Source organism: Glycine max, chromosome 13 (genome assembly GCF_000004515.6).
Source record: "Glycine max cultivar Williams 82 chromosome 13, Glycine_max_v4.0, whole genome shotgun sequence".
In the NCBI taxonomy this organism is placed as follows: Eukaryota; Viridiplantae; Streptophyta; class Magnoliopsida; order Fabales; family Fabaceae; genus Glycine; species Glycine max.
In genome coordinates, this window is record NC_038249.2 from 17,039,890 (window position 1) to 17,057,617 (window position 17,728).

Consider the following 17,728-nt stretch of genomic DNA (forward strand, 5'->3'; position numbering starts at 1 on the left):
ACCAAAACCAGTATTTAGCCATGACCAATTATATGTTGCATTATCAAGGGTCAAATCAAAAAAAGGATTAAAAGTTTTAATACATGATAAACACCAAAAAAGATTGGCCTCTACCACCAATGTGGTTTTCAAAGAGGTCTTCAAAAATCTAACAAGGTAAATACAATCTCTATACAATGTCAATTATTATTCTGGATAATGCTATATTTAATACTAATTCATCCACCCTATAATATGCAGCTACATTTCAAATGATATCAGCCAATAAACCATACCTCAACTTCAAACATCGGATCTTCTATTATGAGGTAACCAATATCATTTTTTGCATTTAAATGTTTCCTCATTCTACACCAATAAAAAAATAAGGCTGATAACATCTGCCATGCCCAATCATTCTAACACATCCATTATAGTTATATTATGTAAAATTACATCACCATATCAGTTACTCTAATAAATGAAATACAACTTCAAACACAAAGATTCTAATATTTCAACATCAAAATTGCATACTTTCTTCGTTGTTAAATATTGACCATTAATTCGTCATACATTGCAACCATAATTCTATTTACTTAGTTTTTATAATAGATATTTTATAAACATGAATTTTGAATTATAGTTACGTATAACGAGCCAATGATTCAGCAATTAACAAAAAAAAAACAGATAAGGAAAATTAATATCTATATCTATCTCTATAGATAGATATAGATATAAGATCAAGTGGTCTGGTTTTATTACAACTACTTCAAATGTGGCTGAATGGTTCTGATGGCCAATTTTGCTACAATAAACAATAATGGCATCACTGTTTTAGTGGATGATGCGGAAAAGGGTAGTGACATTGATCCACAACAAGCACTAGAAACTCTTCATTTCCTTACAATAGTTGATCATAAATGCCTCTCTAGCTTCAAAATCATTCACCTGCCACCTACCTTTCAGTCTTCACATGCCACAATGAATGCTCCACACTCCCTAAGCCACTCAACTAGCCGCCAGTTACAACGCTTCGGAAAAGCTAGTCATCATGTTTTTATTAACTGCTACCTCAATCCAATTGCACATGCCAAAATCAAACTTTTCGGTGATACTCCGTTTCCGGTGTTCAACACAATACTGTTGCTTATCGAAAACACTTCTTCTCCTCGCCATTACCAACATGAGCTCACAATCATCAACTGCTTCCAGCACTATAAGTCCTTCGTAACTTTTTCCTGTATATCATTTCATCAACTTCTCCCAACGAAGTGAGTCCATTCATTTCTTTTTTTTCCTATATGTTTTCAACATTAATTTTCTTTACTCCTGTATTCTGAGAGAAAAACATCATTCATCCTTTAGAATCACATTCATAAAGTACATCTGTTTATTTTAAACAAATTATACTATTATGATGCGGGCTCACTGCAGATAAGGCATACACTTATCAGATCACCCATCATCTACAAGTTTGTTGTTGCGTTCCACAACGACAAGGTAAGATTAACTATCTATACAACTACACTATGTTGTCTACATCAAAACAACTCTATTTTCATTTTGATCACTCATTCATCCACGTTGCATCAGTAATCATTTTTAATGTCTTCTTGCAGGACGTCATTGAAATACTGTCCTTTTACCACCGACAGTGGACACCACACTATCCGCAATTTGTCCACTTCAAATACAATGGAGGCACTCACCAAATCAAAGTCAGGCAACACCACGACAAATTTTTCTTTGCTAATGGACTCAAGGACTTTAGAATGGACTTAAATATTTATGAATCCACTACCATCAATTGTTATGCTTGCGACCAAAACTGGATATTTAACTTGCACTTCACCCCAACCCTAGAATAGAAAACGTGCGGAAGACCTCGACTAATTACAAGAAAATATGTATGGACTGTGGAAGTGACTCAATCTGTGCTCAGTGCCCCTTATCCACTGGTAAATCTTCTTTTATTAATCAGATAATCTTATTCCAATAGTCATTAAATTGTATTACTTATTTCAATTTCTACTCTAGGCACTTCTACCCTCTGTTGTACCCTATGTTGATGCATGTGCTTAACATATGACAATCCTCAAAAAACATGCCCCTCCCCTTCAATGGAGCGTTAGCGTCAATGACCCTGGCATTGACGAAAAATGCATTGTTCGACCTTGGTATCAGTTTTTGGCAGACAATGACTTCATCCATGGAGATGAAATTTCATTTTACTTCAGGCCTTTTGATAAAGTCTGGGAAATGGTTATCAGAAGACAACAAGATTGGGAAGACACTGACTCAGATTAAATTTGCTTATAGTTTGTTTCATTTACAAACAATATTTTGTATGTTTTATCATAATATTATTATAAACATTCAGTTCTTTTTTTGTGGGGTACATTCATGGCTATCCTTTTATTCCTACCATGCAATAAAAAATTCCGATGCTTGCTGAATAAATAAACAAACAACCCATGCGTATAGTGTCTAGTTTTATAATAAAAAGTGTTCCAAAATATTGAACACAGTAAAAACATGTCTGACACGTATCCGTTACGTGTTCAGCATATGTCGATATCAAAAATGTATCGGTCATCTAGGCATGTGTTTCAGTCGATATGTTCATGCTTCTTGTAGCACCCTTCATTTAAAAAGAATCATTAAGTAAATTTTTTTAGACAGAAAATTATAGATAAAAACTTATACTTTTGTATTTTAACTTTTCAAATTATATATATAAACCCACTAATTTCATTTTTTATAATTTGACCCACTGAGTACGCCACACTAGAACTAACTCCCATAAAACAGCCATTGGCAGAGCACCAAACACAAGTAAACATAACCCTGTCCTATTATTCAACAAGTCAGACAAAAAAAAAAGGCCATTAAACTGCTAAATCTCTGTTCACTGCCACAAATTGACATTAAATACAGACGCTAGGTGCTGCTATCATCTTCAAAGTATGCTAACATCATAATACTCCTCCTAAGCATGTTTTCCTGTGATTTATTCTCGCGTGCTTAATTGCTGTCAAACCTTGGTACTTAGTATTTAGTGGAATAACTATTTTTCCTCTACCAAACCATAAATGCTAGGGTCAGGCCTAGAAAATTGTTTTAAAAAACATGTGTCAAGCGCTATATTAACTAATGATTAGGGGATTTGGCTTCTCTACTATTCCTTTTCAAGTTCTCCCCGTGTTGTCCATACAAAACGACGTCGCATAATAGTTGTGTATAGTGTTAATATTTAATCATGAACCCACTCTATGAAAATCATGAAAACGATATTATTTCGAAGGGGCAGCACGGGGTACAGCAGAGAAGCCAATTTCATATAATAGAGGAGGGTTTAGAATTTTCAGTCCGATTAGATTTTGTTGGGTTCAACATATTTTATATTTGTGGGTAATTTACTATACCTTTTTTATAATTTTAGTTTACTTATATATTTTAAATAAATTATATATAAGTTTTTTTATTATATTTTAATTCAAACAATATATAAATATTAGAAATAACAAATAAATTAAAGTTAAAAAATAAGAATTGAATTATATTTTTAATTAAATGTATATTTTTAAGTTTGTTATTTAAATATTTAACTATTAAGCTAATTGATTTATATTATAAAAGATTATAACAATAAAAATTTTAATATATATATGTATACTAGAGGAAGAGAGACGCTTTGTATCTCTCTAAATTTTTAAATAATAAAATAAGAAGTTAAATATAATAAATAAAAATGAGAGAATAAAAAAACTAATAATATAAAAGTAGTGGAAAGTTAATGTAAGTTAGAAGAAAATTTTAAAATTTAAAAAATGATTTAAGGGTAAAATTGTCCAATAAAATATGTACACCAAATGAGATAATTGTCATTATTATTAATTACATATATATGTTGTGTCAAAAAAACTTTTAAAAAAATGTAATATGATATGGATAGGTATAATTTGATATTGATCTCCATCCTCCCTTAAATAGTTCAAATAATATTCATATCCATATCCAATCAAAATAGAGATAGATTCGAGATGATACAATTTATTTGCCGATGCCTACTGATGATGAATGATGATGAGGACATGAGTGCTAGTGAGCTTGACCACGACAGATGAAACTTCTCATAACCATAAACATTCAGTGGATGCAACTTACACGACATATGAAACTTCTCATAACCATAAACATTCAGTGGATGCAACTTACACGAAGGAGACACATGAAATTAAATTGAAGGTTGAAAGTGTCACAAATTTCAATACAGCTATCAAAAGATAAAACTAACGGCATGTCAAATCAACGCATATAGTCACTCAACCTCTCAATGAAGGACAAAAATTCTACAATGCATTGCATGGTTCAAGCCAAAAAGGAGAAAGAAAGTATAGTACTCAACGTTATTGAAAAGTCAAGAGACATGAAACGCATGAAATTCTGAAGACTAGACTCTGCATCATAGCATATGAAACTTCTTAGAAACACATGACATAGACACCACTAACATACTAGAATATTTACACCTGCGGTCTAATTCTTCTTTAATACTTGACAAAGAGTTTAATCATTTTGATCTAATTCCGGTGTAGTTATTCTATGTGGCGCCCAAGAAGCTCTTGTGTTGAAGTAAAGAAACAGTGTATTCTTCTCTGTTGCAAGAAATTGGATTGAGTCCGAGGTAAGGTCTTTTTTCTCCATTTTCAATTTTACTTCCAAATAGAAATAATATATAGAAGATGAAATTATATGGCTAATTTCATCTCCAAGAAAATAGATTATGGACTTCAAAACATGAGTGGTTCTGTGGTTGTCTAAAATGAAAGTAACTTTAAAAAAAAAAAAAAAAAAATTGGTGAGTCAGTATGAACTTTTCATTGAAGTGTTTGAAGACATTTATCTATATTCTTTGTACTATTGGTGAAGCTCACTTTGTATGTTACCTTTCTTTTTCTTAAGCTGACAATAGTTCTAAGAGCACGACCTTCTAAGTTCTAATTGTTTGTTCAGATTGGTCACTTACAATTCTCTTTTAATTTAGAACTGCTTTCAATTATCTGATTAGATTTGTGAATAGTGACTGATAGTCTGATATTTTGTTAATTTTTTAATCTAATGTAGTGCCTAGTATGTTTTAAATGGTTTGAAAGTAGAAAATATGCTAATGTCTTGACTTATTGCTGGATGCCATCTGCATGATTGGCTATACTATTATGAGCATGTTTTTGCAGATTTATGTTCTTTTCCATTTGATGTCAATGTTATTTAAGGCTAAGCTCTTGTTATGATTGAATGGACTATCAGCTTTCCCCACTCTAAAGCAAGCCACTAATCAAGGCAAAATAAACTTCCAAGGGGTAACAAAACGACCTCAAAGCAATTTGGTAAATGTCTGTTTATTCTTCCCTATGTGAGCAAGCTATGAACTTTGAATGGTTTGATCTAATATTACACAGATTTTGATCTAATATTAGACAGATTAATAAAATTCAATGTACAAGAGTAACGAGAAGGGTCAAGAACGCATTGAAACTTAAATTATTTCTTCAAGTGTAGCGTTACAAATTCTAATCATTGCAGGTACAACACATGAAAATCATAATGGATGAGCAGAATATGATAAGGGCTGTTGCTTCTTCCTCTAACTCTTCTTCTATGGTATCTTCTAAAAAATATGATGTTTTTCTAAGCTTTCGAGGCGAGGACACTCGTAAGAACTTCACAAGCCATCTTTATGAAGCTTTGAAGCAAAAGAAGATTGAAACCTATATAGACTACCGCCTTGAAAAGGGAGATGAAATCTCGGCAGCGCTCATCAAAGCCATCGAAGATTCTCATGTATCTGTTGTCATCTTCTCAGAGAACTATGCTTCCTCAAAGTGGTGCTTGGGTGAACTGGGCAAGATTATGGAATGCAAGAAAGAAAGAGGACAGATTGTGATACCAGTATTCTATAATATTGATCCATCCCATGTGAGGAAGCAAACTGGGAGCTACGAGCAATCCTTTGCGAAACATACGGGAGAACCCAGGTGCAGCAAATGGAAAGCTGCTCTCACTGAAGCAGCCAATTTAGCTGCATGGGACTCTCAAATTTACAGGTAAATAAAATGAATTGAGACTTGAAAGTGAGTAAAATTGAGTTGTCCAAATTTGATTATAAATTGAGCATACATTTGTTATACAACACCTTTCATGGTAGTTTGCTTAGGAAATCTATTGCCTAGAAAAAAAAAAGGCATTGATTTTGTTGTCAAAGTCATTGTATTTCATTCCTCAATTTATTTTTGTTTCTTTCTCTTCTACACTACCATATTCACCATAGATTATGCATAATCATTTTTATGTATTTCATTCCTCATCTATTTCTTTGTTGCCCTGTTCATGTGCAAGGACTGAATCTGAATTCCTTAAGGATATTGTTAAAGATGTTTTGCGAAAATTGGCTCCTAGATACCCAAACCACCGGAAAGAACTGGTAGGAGTTGAGGAAAACTATGAAAAGATCGAGTCATTACTAAAAATTGGGTCAAGCAAAGTTAGAATTCTGGGAATATGGGGCATGGGTGGAATAGGTAAGACCACCCTCGCTAGTGCTTTATATGACAAATTGTCTCCTGAATTTGAAGGTTGTTGCTTCCTCGCAAATGTAAGGGAAGAATCAGACAAGCATGGATTTAAAGCTTTACGTAATAAACTTTTTTCTGAGTTGTTAGAGAATGAAAATCTTTGTTTTGATGCATCATCCTTTTTAGTGTCCCATTTTGTTTTGAGTAGGCTTGGACGCAAAAAAGTTTTCATAGTCTTGGATGATGTGGATACCTCAGAGCAACTAGAAAATCTAATTGAAGATTTTGATTTCTTGGGACTTGGAAGTAGAGTCATTGTTACAACAAGAAATAAGCAAATATTTAGCCAAGTTGATAAAATATATAAGGTCAAGGAATTGAGCATTCATCACTCTCTTAAGCTTTTCTGCTTATCTGTATTTCGAGAAAAACAACCTAAACATGGATATGAAGATCTATCAAGAAGTGCAATTTCCTATTGCAAAGGTATTCCTTTGGCTTTAAAAGTTCTTGGTGCAAGTCTTCGTTCAAGAAGTAAACAAGCATGGGAGTGTGAATTGAGAAAACTCCAAAAGTTTCCAAATATGGAAATTCATAATGTATTAAAATTAAGTTATGATGGCTTAGATTATTCTCAAAAGGAGATATTTCTAGACATTGCATGCTTCTTAAGAGGAAAACAAAGAGACCATGTAACAAGCATATTGGAAGCTTTTGATTTTCCTGCAGCATCAGGGATAGAAGTTCTTTTGGATAAAGCTCTCATAACAATTTCAGGTGGCATTCAAATAGAAATGCATGACTTGATACAGGAAATGGGTTGGAAAATTGTTCATCAGGAACATATCAAAGATCCTGGAAGACGAAGTCGGTTATGGAAACATGAGGAAGTGCATGATGTCTTGAAATATAATAAGGTAAACAAGATACGCGATTGCTTCCATTTCATAATACATGTATCTTTTAAGAATTAGCTAATATGATAGTTTTTGCTAATTAGTGATTATTCTAATTTTTATTTGTTAGGGAACTGAAGTTGTTGAAGGCGTAATTTTAGATTTGTCTAAATTAACCGAGGATCTATACTTGAGCTTTGATTTCCTTGCAAAGATGACTAACGTGAGGTTTCTTAAAATCCATAGTTGGTCCAAGTTTACCATATTTAATGTATACCTTCCTAATGGTCTTGACTCATTGTCTTATAAACTGAGGTACCTTCACTGGGATGGATTCTGTCTTGAGTCTTTGCCATCTAGGTTTTGTGCTGAACAGCTTGTAGAACTTTGCATGCATTGTAGCAAGCTTAAAAAGCTTTGGGATGGGGTTCAGGTATAAATGTGGTTATATACACTTTATATTTATTTTTTTTCAATTTGTAAAGCTATGGTAGATTAAAAATATTAGGTAGCCTCGACTACACGTTTTCATGGTCTTAGTCAATCTCTATGACACATTCAAGTTTCTTAGTTTACTAGGAAAAAAATAATGACACTTAATTATATGTTATGTAAAGATTAGTTGTGACCATGATGGTTCTAGACTGTAATAATTTCTGGATTCAGGAGAGGGTCCTAATTAGCGGGGGCAGATGCAAGTATAAGGGTGTGGGGGCAATTAATTTTATTACTTTATCTTTTTTAATTTTTTATAGTGTTTACAATGAAAAATTATATAATACTTTTAAAGATTAGTTGTGACCATGATGGTTCTAGACTGTAATAATTTCTGGATTCAGGAGAGGGTCCTAATTAGCGGGGGCAGATGCAAGTATAAGGGTGTGGGGGCAATTAATTTTATTACTTTATCTTTTTTAATTTTTTATAGTGTTTACAATGAAAAATTATATAATACTTTTAAAGTATAAAAATGCATAAAAGATAATTATAATTTGTAAAAATTAAGTATTTAAAAATTTCTTTTTTCATGACATAATGTATTTTGTAAATAAAAATATTTTTTTATGAAAATATTATAAGTTATTTCTTATTCACCAGTGTTAACTGGTAACTGGTCTTGTCACTTGTGCTACCTCAAGTGAATCAAACTCAAAAGAACCACTTCTTGGATGATGTGATTCCATGTATGCTTAGGTTTTTCTTTTAGTTAAGGCTCATGATTATGAATTTAAAAATTTCTTAACAATGCAATGCATCTTTCTTATTACAGAATCTTGTGAATTTGAAGACAATTGACCTTTGGGGATCCCGAGACCTGGTTGAGATCCCTGACTTATCCAAGGCAGAAAAACTTGAAAGTGTTTCTCTTTGTTATTGTGAAAGCCTATGCCAGCTCCAAGTTCATTCAAAATCTCTTGGTGTACTTAACCTCTATGGTTGTTCATCACTTAGGGAATTCTTAGTGACATCAGAGGAATTGACAGAACTGAACTTGGCTTTTACTGCTATATGTGCATTGCCATCATCAATTTGGCAAAAAAGAAAACTCAGATCTCTTTACCTAAGAGGTTGTCACAATCTCAACAAGTTATCAGATGAACCCAGATTTTGTGGTTCTTACAAGCACTCCATCACAACATTGGCCTCTAATGTTAAGAGATTGCCTGTGAACATTGAAAATCTTTCGATGATGACAATGATTTGGTTAGATGATTGCAGGAAACTCGTGTCTTTGCCGGAGCTTCCGCTGTTCCTTGAAAAGTTAAGTGCCTGCAACTGCACTTCTTTGGACACAAAGATCACTCAGCAGCAAGTGTTACAACACATGTTACAAAGTCGCATACCCTACTTACGCAAACACTATCTTAAGTGTTATGATGAAGAATATTTCTTCCCGGGGGATCATGTGATTGATGAGTGTAGGTTTCACACGACACAGAATTCAATAACCATTCCTTATCTTCAGAAACCTGAATTGTGTGGTTTCATTTATTGCATCATTCTCTCTATGGGACCACTCTTAGAGTGTGATGTTTCCTGCTCTGTCTATCAAGATGGCATAAGGGTTGGCTGGCTCGAAAGGTTGTTGGAATACGAAAATTTGATTTCAGATCACGTGGTGATTTTGTATCATGACATCAGTGAATTTGACAAAATAAGTGAAGTGCATGATCATTTCTTCAGCAACATAACATTTATATTTGAAAACAATGAAGACCGCATAACAGAGTTTGGTGTCTTCCCGGTATATGCCTCAGAATCAGGGTTGAAGTTGGTTGGTAGCAAGGAAATTTTTGAATGAGAATTCATTACTCAAATATCTGAAATGAGTCACAGAAAGAATTGTTGTTTTTTCTTAAATGAAACTAGTCCTTCAAATATAGAAATTATCAATTGAAAATACTATTGAATCTTGATTCGAGATAATTATGCGTTTTTCTTTTTATTGCATTAACATTTTTCTGTAATTATGTTGAACAGGTTTTCTTTTAAAAGAATATTAATTGGTGGGAAATGAGCATTAGCTTATTCAGAGAGCCAAAGCAGTACTCAAGAATATTTTCGTTGATCATTTTCATACTGTGATTATGTATTTATTTAAATGCTAAACTATGCTTTTAATCATTAAATTTTTTGACATTTTTGGTTTTGATTCTTAAACTTTATCTTAACATGCCAAAGTCTTCCAAAGTTTTTTCCGTCCTAAATTTTAGCTCTTCCGTCTATTTTTTTCTAAATTTTTCTATTAATTTATTATTAGGTTCATTTTCAGGACGTTCGTGTTGGAATCCCACGTTGCATTCACGTCCCACGTTCCTTTCTTTATTTTATTATTTTGGAACATTTAGTTATTTTGAATCTGGTCCATTTTTCATCCACATTCATCCCATATCTTTGCAAATATATTTGCAACCACATTCGGTAACAAATCACGTACCCATCATTTATCTCACGTACTGATAACTTCTTATCTCACGTCTGATAACTCCCTATCTCACGTTCTGATAAGAAGTTGAGAGCTCTGTGATGGACACACTCTATAAATAGGATGGGGTGCTCTCAGTTTTGTATCACCAAACCCACTTCTCTATTCAGAAAAAATACATCATCTATTCAGGGTCTGGAAGAATAAAACTGTCTTTCAGGTTCGTGTGTGCGCCGCTTCCCGTTCAATTTGCAATGGGTGGAGGTACGCTCGTAATTCTTTTTAATTTCCGCTGTTTGATCTAAATATGCTATTTAAATTTATTTGCATGTTTAGATCAGTATAGGTATATTTTTATATTTGGTATCAGAGCCTATATGTACCTCTATCTTGCTTATTGGGTCGTTCCTATGCGGAGTTTATTTTTTGAGTATATGGGTGTTATGTTTTAAGCCTCCTTAATTTAAAATAACATCAAAATTAGGAATGATATGAGTTTTCTAATTTTTCTATGATTTAAAACGTATTTTTGGGTGTTTAAAATGCATATAATGATGTGGGTTTTTCGAAATTGAGGTAATAACTGGAGGTTGAAGACGACGTCTTGCGGGTTTTGTTTACTGTCTTGGAATTGTTAATGTACATTTTAAATTAACAATATTAAACAAAGCATGAGCTGGTCCAGTGGTAGATGTGATGTATATTACCTCTCTGTTATGGGTTTGAAGGTTTCGAACCCTCACCCTACAAGCATGAAAGGACTCCCTTTGCCGCTAAGCTACTGCAATTTAATTGTTTATTAATTGCAGTTCATGTGTATTTATAATTTCTGAAGGATAAATCATTTATGCACAAACTGTTTAAAATTGTGTGTCTCTTAAGTTATGTTGAACATGCAATATTATGTTAAATACTGATATGCATTGGATTTAATCCTTTAAAGTTTATTACATGTTGAATGAATATACATGCAATGTTATTTTGAATTGGTATACATGTAATTTTTTATGATTCAATATTGAGCACATTTGCATTATTAAAGTATGTTTATGCAAGGATTACTTTTGAATGTTAAGTGATTAATATAATTTTATTAAATTAGAGAATAGCCACAGCATCTTTAATTGAGTAAAATTATATGCTAAATTTATAATCACATTAGAAATATTAATTGTGATTAATCATATGTAATGTGATGAAATCTACCCGCAGGAATTTTGTTATATTTGTATGATTAATTAGGATAAAATATTAAATTATATTTCTTAATTTACCCACAGGAATTAAGGAAAAGAACATGATTTAATAGTTTTATCATAAAGTTGCATGATGAATCTAATTGAGTAGGACTTTAGCCCACAGGCAAGTTTTGTGTCACTAGATTCATATATTGAGACATGATTTGCATTGGCAAAACATGACATTTGTTTAGTCTCAAATTTTCTTAATGAGCATGTGTGTTTGTTTGCAGTTTCACAATCTATGAATATTTCTTGTGACCTTCCCATTTTGAAAGGTGATAATTATAAGGTTTGTAAGGAAAGAGTTCTCCTTCATTTGGGTTGGATGGATATTGACTATGCTATAAGGAAGGATGAGCCACCGGCTATTACTGAAACTAGCGAACCTGATGTTGTTGATCTTTATGAAAAGTAGGAGAGATCTAATCGTCTTTCCGTTATGTTCATAAAAACCAACATATCCGCTAGTATCCGGGGTTCAGTTGACCAGCATGATAAGGTCAGAGATCTGTTGAAAGCCATTGATAAACAGTTTACGACCTCTGAGAAGTCGCTTGCTAGCACACTCATTATGCAATTCTCTTCCATTAAGCTTACTAGAACGAGAGGTGTGCGTGAACATATCATGCGCTTAAGGGACATAGTGGCTCAGTTGAAAACCCTGGAAGTTACCATGTCTGAGTCCTTCCTGGTACATTTCATTTTGTGCACCCTACCTCAACAATATACACCCTTCAAAATCTCCTACAACACACATAAGGATAAATGGTCTATTAATGAATTGATGACCATGTGTGTTCAAGAAGAGGAGAGATTGATAATGGAAGAGGGTGAGAAGGTAAATTTGACTACTTCTACTTCTAGAAAGGATAGGAAGAAGTCTGTAGGCACCAATAAAGGAAAGATTCCGACTCAACCAACAATTAAAAAGGAGTCAAAGTGTTTCTTCTGTAAAAAGAAAGGACACATGAAGAAGGACTGCCCCAAATTTAAAAGTTGGTTTGAGAAGAAAGGTACACCATTGACTTTCGTTTGTTATGAATCTAATATGGTTAATGTGAATCATAATACATGGTGGATTGACTCTGGTTCTACAATCCATGTTTCTAATACCTTGCAGGGTATGAAAAGTCTAAGGAAGCCAGTGGGAAGTGAGTAGTGCATCTACTCAGGGAGTAGGATGAGCTCGCATGTAGAGGTCATTGGAACGTGCATCTTAGTTTTAAGTAGTGGCTTTAAATTACATTTGGAGAAAGTTTTTTATGTGGAAACAATGTGGAAAACAAATTAAGATCGTGAGATCAGATAGAGGTGGGGAGTACTATGGTAGATACACAGAGGATGGACAAACACCAGGTTCATTTGTGAAATTTCTTCAAGAACATGGGATTGTTGCCCAATACACTATGTCTGGTTCTCCGGATCAGAATGGTGTGGCAAAACGAAAAAATCGAACCTTATTAGACATGGTGAGAAGCATGAGGAGTAATGTAAAGCTTCCTCAATTTTTGTGGATTGATGCTCTTAAGACGGCTGCGTATATATTAAACCGAGTTCCAACCAAGGCTGTCTCAAAGACACCTTTTGAGTTATTCAAGGGTTGGAAACCAAGTTTGCGACATATACGCGTTTGGGGATGCCCGTCTGAAGTAAGAACTATAATCCACAAGAGAAGAAACTAGACCCTAAGACTATTACTAGGTATTTCATTGGATATGCTGAAAGGTCTAAAGGGTATAGGTTCTATTGTCCATCCCACAACACTAGGATTGTGGAATCAAGGAATGCAAAGTTTCTTGAAAATGACTTGATCAGTGGGAGTGATCAATTTCAGAACATTTCTTCTGAAAGGGATCACTATGAAGCTGAACCTTCTGGGACAAGTAATAGGTTGGTAGTCATTCCCACCCCTCAAGTTAAAATGGGTGTTAGACAACCAGTGATTGAAGTTCCACAAGTTGTTGAAAGTGATCATGTAGATCAAGTTGTTTGTGAGGAACAACATGATGATATTGAACAAATTGGTGAAGAACCAGTTGAACAAGTTCCTCAGCAAGATGACCAAACAACATTAAGAAGATCTACTAGAGTAAAAAAGGCAGCAATTCCTAGTGATTATGTAGTGTACCTACAAGAATCAGACTACAACATTGGAGCCGTAAATGATCCTGAGACATTTTCACAAGCCATGAGTTCTAAGGAATCAAATTTGTGGTATAATGCTATGAGGGATGAGATGGATTCTATGGCATTTAACCAAGTTTGGGATCTCGTTGAGTTGTCTGTTGGTGTAAAAGCCATCGGATGTAGATGGGTCTTCAAAACAAAGAAAGACTCAGAAGGCAACATTGAGAGACATAAGGCAAGACTTGTTGCTAAAGGATTCACTCAAAGAGAAGGAATCGATTATAGAGAGACCTTTTCCCCTGTATCTAAGAAAGACTCTCTTCGAGTAATTTTGGCATTAGTAGCTCATTTTGATCTTGAGTTGCATCAAATGGATGTGAAAACGGCGTTCTTGAATGGTGATCTAGAAGAAGAGGTTTACATGAAACAACCTGAGGGATTCTTATCTAGTGTTGGTGAGCACTTAGTCTGCAAGCTTAATAAGTCCATCTATGGATTGAAACAAGCCTCCCGCCAATGGTATTTAAAATTTCATGAGGTCATTTCTTCATTTAGCTTTGAAGAGAATGTCATGGATCACTGTATATACCAGAAGGTCAGTGGGAGTAAGATTTGTTTCCTTGTATTATACGTAGATGACATTCTGCTTGCGACTAATGATAAGGGTATGCTATATGAGGTGAAACAATTTATCTCAAAGAACTTTGATATGAAGGATATGGGAAAGGCATCTTATGTCATAGGCATAAAGATCCATAGAGAAAGATCTCGAGGCATTTTAGGCTTGTCTCAAGAAACCTATATCAACAAAGTTTTAGAGAGATTTAATATGAAAGATTGTTCACCAAGTGTAGCTCCCATTGTGAAGGGTGACAAACTTGCTTTGAGTCAATGCCCCAAAAATGATTTTGAGCGGGAACACATGAAAAATATTCCATATGCTTTAGCAGTTGGAAGCCTTATGTATGCTCAGGTTTGCACTAGACCTGATATTGCATTCGCTGTTGGAGTTTTGGGAAGATATCAAAGTAATCCAGGTATTGACCACTGGAAAGCTGCAAAGAAAGTGATGAGATATCTTCAAGGAACAAAGGATTACATGCTCATGTACAGACAAACTGATTGTCTGGAAGTGATTGGCTACTCCGACTCAGACTTTGCTGGTTGCGTTGATTCACGAAGATCAACATCTGGTTATATTTTTATGTTAGCCAGTGGAGCTGTATCTTGGAGAAGTGCCAAACAAACCTTGACTGCTACTTCCACTATGGAGGCTGAGTTCGTTTCTTGTTTTGAGGTTACCTCGCATGGTGTATGGTTGAAGAGTTTCATATCTGGCCTTAGAGTTGTGGACTCTATCAACAAGTATTCCTTCTATACAAAAGCACAAGACCAAAATAGTACAATGCAAAATAGTGGGGTTACCCTAAGGACTGAATCTCAACACTTTACTAGTTACATGATGACAATCCTTGTGTAGCTTTCATCCCTTACTTTGGTTTCAATGAAGAAATTTGGGAGCTTAACTATGTCAAATTCACTGTCTGTGTTTTCAAATGTAAGTGGGTTGACAGTAATACTGGTGTGCGGACCGATGATGTAGGATTTACGTTGGTGGATCTTAACAAACTCGCTTACTAGAATGATCCTTTCATCATGGCAGAACAAGCGAAACAAGTATTTTATGTCGAAGACCCTTGTGATCAAAGGTGGTCAGTGGTTCTACATGGGAAAACAATAGGTGTCAATGTTGAAGATGATGATTCATACATTGATACTTATGTTAGTCCTTTGTCCACACAACTGTCACCTAATGTCGTCGGAGAAGAAGCCGACGACGTTCATGCTAATCGTAATGATCATGATGAAGGAGAATTAATTAACATCGTCTTATGTAATTTTTGTATTTTGTACTTAATTTCAGTCCATTCAATTACATTCATGCGCATTTATTCTTGATAACATACTAAATTAATGGGTTTTTTTTTTTTACAGCCAAATGGCTACACATCCCAACTCTCCTCCGCCTCCTCCTTCTACTGGTGTAGTATCGCATTCCCCGTCAACATTGAAGTGGACTAGAAAGGCTTCACTCCTAAGATAATTGGCGACTAGACCAATTGGGGTAGAGAGACCACTGGTCCATGTGTATCCTGATACCGGCAAAGCGGACGGTCCCCACAACAAGAAATTATGAACATATTTGGGGATCATCGCTCGTGATAAGGTGGATGTCACATATGACAATTGGAAGCATGTCCCTATTGCTCAGAAGGATTTGATATGGGAGGATATTCAAGTATCATGTAGTATTTCATGTTGCATATTGTTTGTTAGCCAAATATTTGAATTTAGTAATAATAAAACCTAATTTACTTTTGTCAGGCTGAATTTGATATCCCTGAAGCATCTGATGTAAGGACAAAAAAGAAAATACTTCAGACTGTGGGGTAGCGGTGGAGACAATTTAAGTCTGATTTGACATCGAAATGGGCACTTGCAGCTGACAAGGATAGTGTCGATGACACAGTATGCAAAATGTACGATATTAGCAAGGAAAAATGGGTTTCATTGTTTTCGACTTCAAATGCACTTATTATAATACATTGTAATCATGAGTTTCATTAATTTTGCATTTTTGCATGATGTGCGAATAAAGGCACAGGCCATCCAGAAGCAAAACATTGCCCCTCACGTGTTGTCTCGTGGGGGTTATGAATATTTAGAAAAAAAAAAGTTGATGGATGAGAAGAGAATGAAAAAACTGGAGGAAGCTGCTCAATCTGGAAGCATTGACACCGTCATTGATCCTCCATCTCCCATCAAACGACACGTGAAGTGGAAGCTAACCCGCACCAAGAAAACTGGTCACATGACATCTGAGGCAACAAAGGAAATTACTAACAAGATTGTAAGTCACTTTCAATTCATAATTGTAATTATTTTTGTTTATTGTGTGATAGAGTAAACCAATAAATGTGTTCTTCACAGGATGCGTTTGAGGAGCAGGCCTCATAGGGTTCCTTTGTCGCCCATGGACGTCATGAAGTACTGACTGCTGCCATTGGGAGACCAGAACACCCTAGTCGTGTGCATGCTGTAGGAGCCAGTCTAACCATCAAGCAATACTTTGGATCGGCTTCAAGGACCTCCTACACGTCTTCCTCCATGACTCCTGAAGACCTGTAGTTGACACAACAAATTAGGGACCAACTGGAGGATTCGATCACAGAAAAAGTCACTTGACAACTAATGTTATCTTTCAGCCAGATGCAGTCCCAGTTTCAGTCGCAAATGCAATCACAGGGACTCGTACTGCCTCCTGAACCCAAGGTTGGTCCTTCAGCTACTTGTGTCAGCACAAAGGAGAGTTGTGTTGATCCCTCAGGGAATGATCCAGATACAAGTGACTCAGACAAATGTGGGTTGTACATCGAAGAATATCCTCCCCGCTTGGTTGCCTTAGGAAGAGTTTATGAGAGATCCACAACCGTTCACAACATTCCTTTGTTGCATGATCAAGTCAAGGTTGGTGTTAAGGAGGTTAAAGATGCAGATGCTCTCATTCCTGTACCCACTAAAGAGGTTAAGGTCATGGGACAGGCTCTTAATACATTCCTTGCTTGGCTGACTCATCTTGTCAAGCGTTTATCAGAATAGGTATTTTAGTGTCATTAAATGCTTATTTTTTCCATTAAAATGTTTATTGTGATTAAATTATGTCAATTAATTATGTTGGATAAACAGGGAGATGTGGGACCTGCAAAACCTCCAGATAGGCCGGATCATGAGGTCGATGATCCCCTATCTAATGACATTGACCATTCCATAGCTTTTTCTGAAGCTATTATAGGTTATGTGGGATGCTACCTTGTTTGGCCTGTTTAATGAAGATTTTCCCTTGTACATAAAGTATGAAGATCTATCTGAAATAGCACACGATGGTCAATGTCTCAACATCTCTGTTATACAGTTGTG

At 34.9% G+C, this 17,728-nt stretch overlaps 1 protein-coding gene and 2 long non-coding RNA genes across 6 annotated transcripts; all 3 read left to right on the forward strand.

Annotated features, from left to right (window-relative positions):
- The first annotated feature begins 912 nt into the window (after positions 1-912).
- Positions 913-2,453, forward strand: LOC102665214 (uncharacterized). The gene is made up of 4 exons (XR_417377.3): positions 913-1,256; positions 1,420-1,485; positions 1,605-1,943; positions 2,023-2,453. It is a non-coding gene; the product is annotated as an uncharacterized lncRNA (long non-coding RNA).
- Positions 2,454-4,352: 1,899 nt separating this feature from the next.
- Positions 4,353-9,999, forward strand: LOC100793798 (putative disease resistance protein At4g11170). Of its 3 annotated transcripts, XM_003543771.5 has the most exons (5): positions 4,353-4,672; positions 5,572-6,092; positions 6,385-7,477; positions 7,587-7,889; positions 8,727-9,999. In XM_003543771.5, exons 2-5 carry the CDS (start codon positions 5,581-5,583, stop codon positions 9,756-9,758), a joined length of 2,940 nt encoding a protein of 979 aa, XP_003543819.2. In that variant the 5' UTR covers positions 4,353-4,672; positions 5,572-5,580; the 3' UTR covers positions 9,759-9,999. The 3 variants fall into 3 exon arrangements, with proteins under 3 accessions (XP_003543819.2, XP_006593609.1, XP_040864655.1); XM_006593546.4 differs by lacking the exon at positions 7,587-7,889; XM_041008721.1 differs by lacking the exon at positions 4,353-4,672 and having other exon boundaries at positions 4,684-6,092.
- Positions 10,000-15,435: 5,436 nt separating this feature from the next.
- LOC121173386 (uncharacterized) lies at positions 15,436-17,728 on the forward strand. 2 transcript variants are annotated; one of them, XR_005888142.1, is made up of 4 exons: positions 15,436-16,056; positions 16,136-16,661; positions 16,742-17,410; positions 17,498-17,728. It is a non-coding gene; the product is annotated as an uncharacterized lncRNA (long non-coding RNA). The 2 variants fall into 2 exon arrangements; XR_005888141.1 differs by having other exon boundaries at positions 15,436-16,661.

Coding starts and splice junctions, on each gene's coding strand:
- LOC100793798 (XM_003543771.5), top strand. CDS start 5,581: ATGAAAATCATAATGGATGAGCAGAATATGATAAGGGCTGTTGCTTCT. Junction 7,478..7,586: donor ATGTCTTGAAATATAATAAG/GTAAACAAGATA, acceptor TTTATTTGTTAG/GGAACTGAAGTTGTTGAAGG. Junction 7,890..8,726: donor AGCTTTGGGATGGGGTTCAG/GTATAAATGTGG, acceptor TTCTTATTACAG/AATCTTGTGAATTTGAAGAC.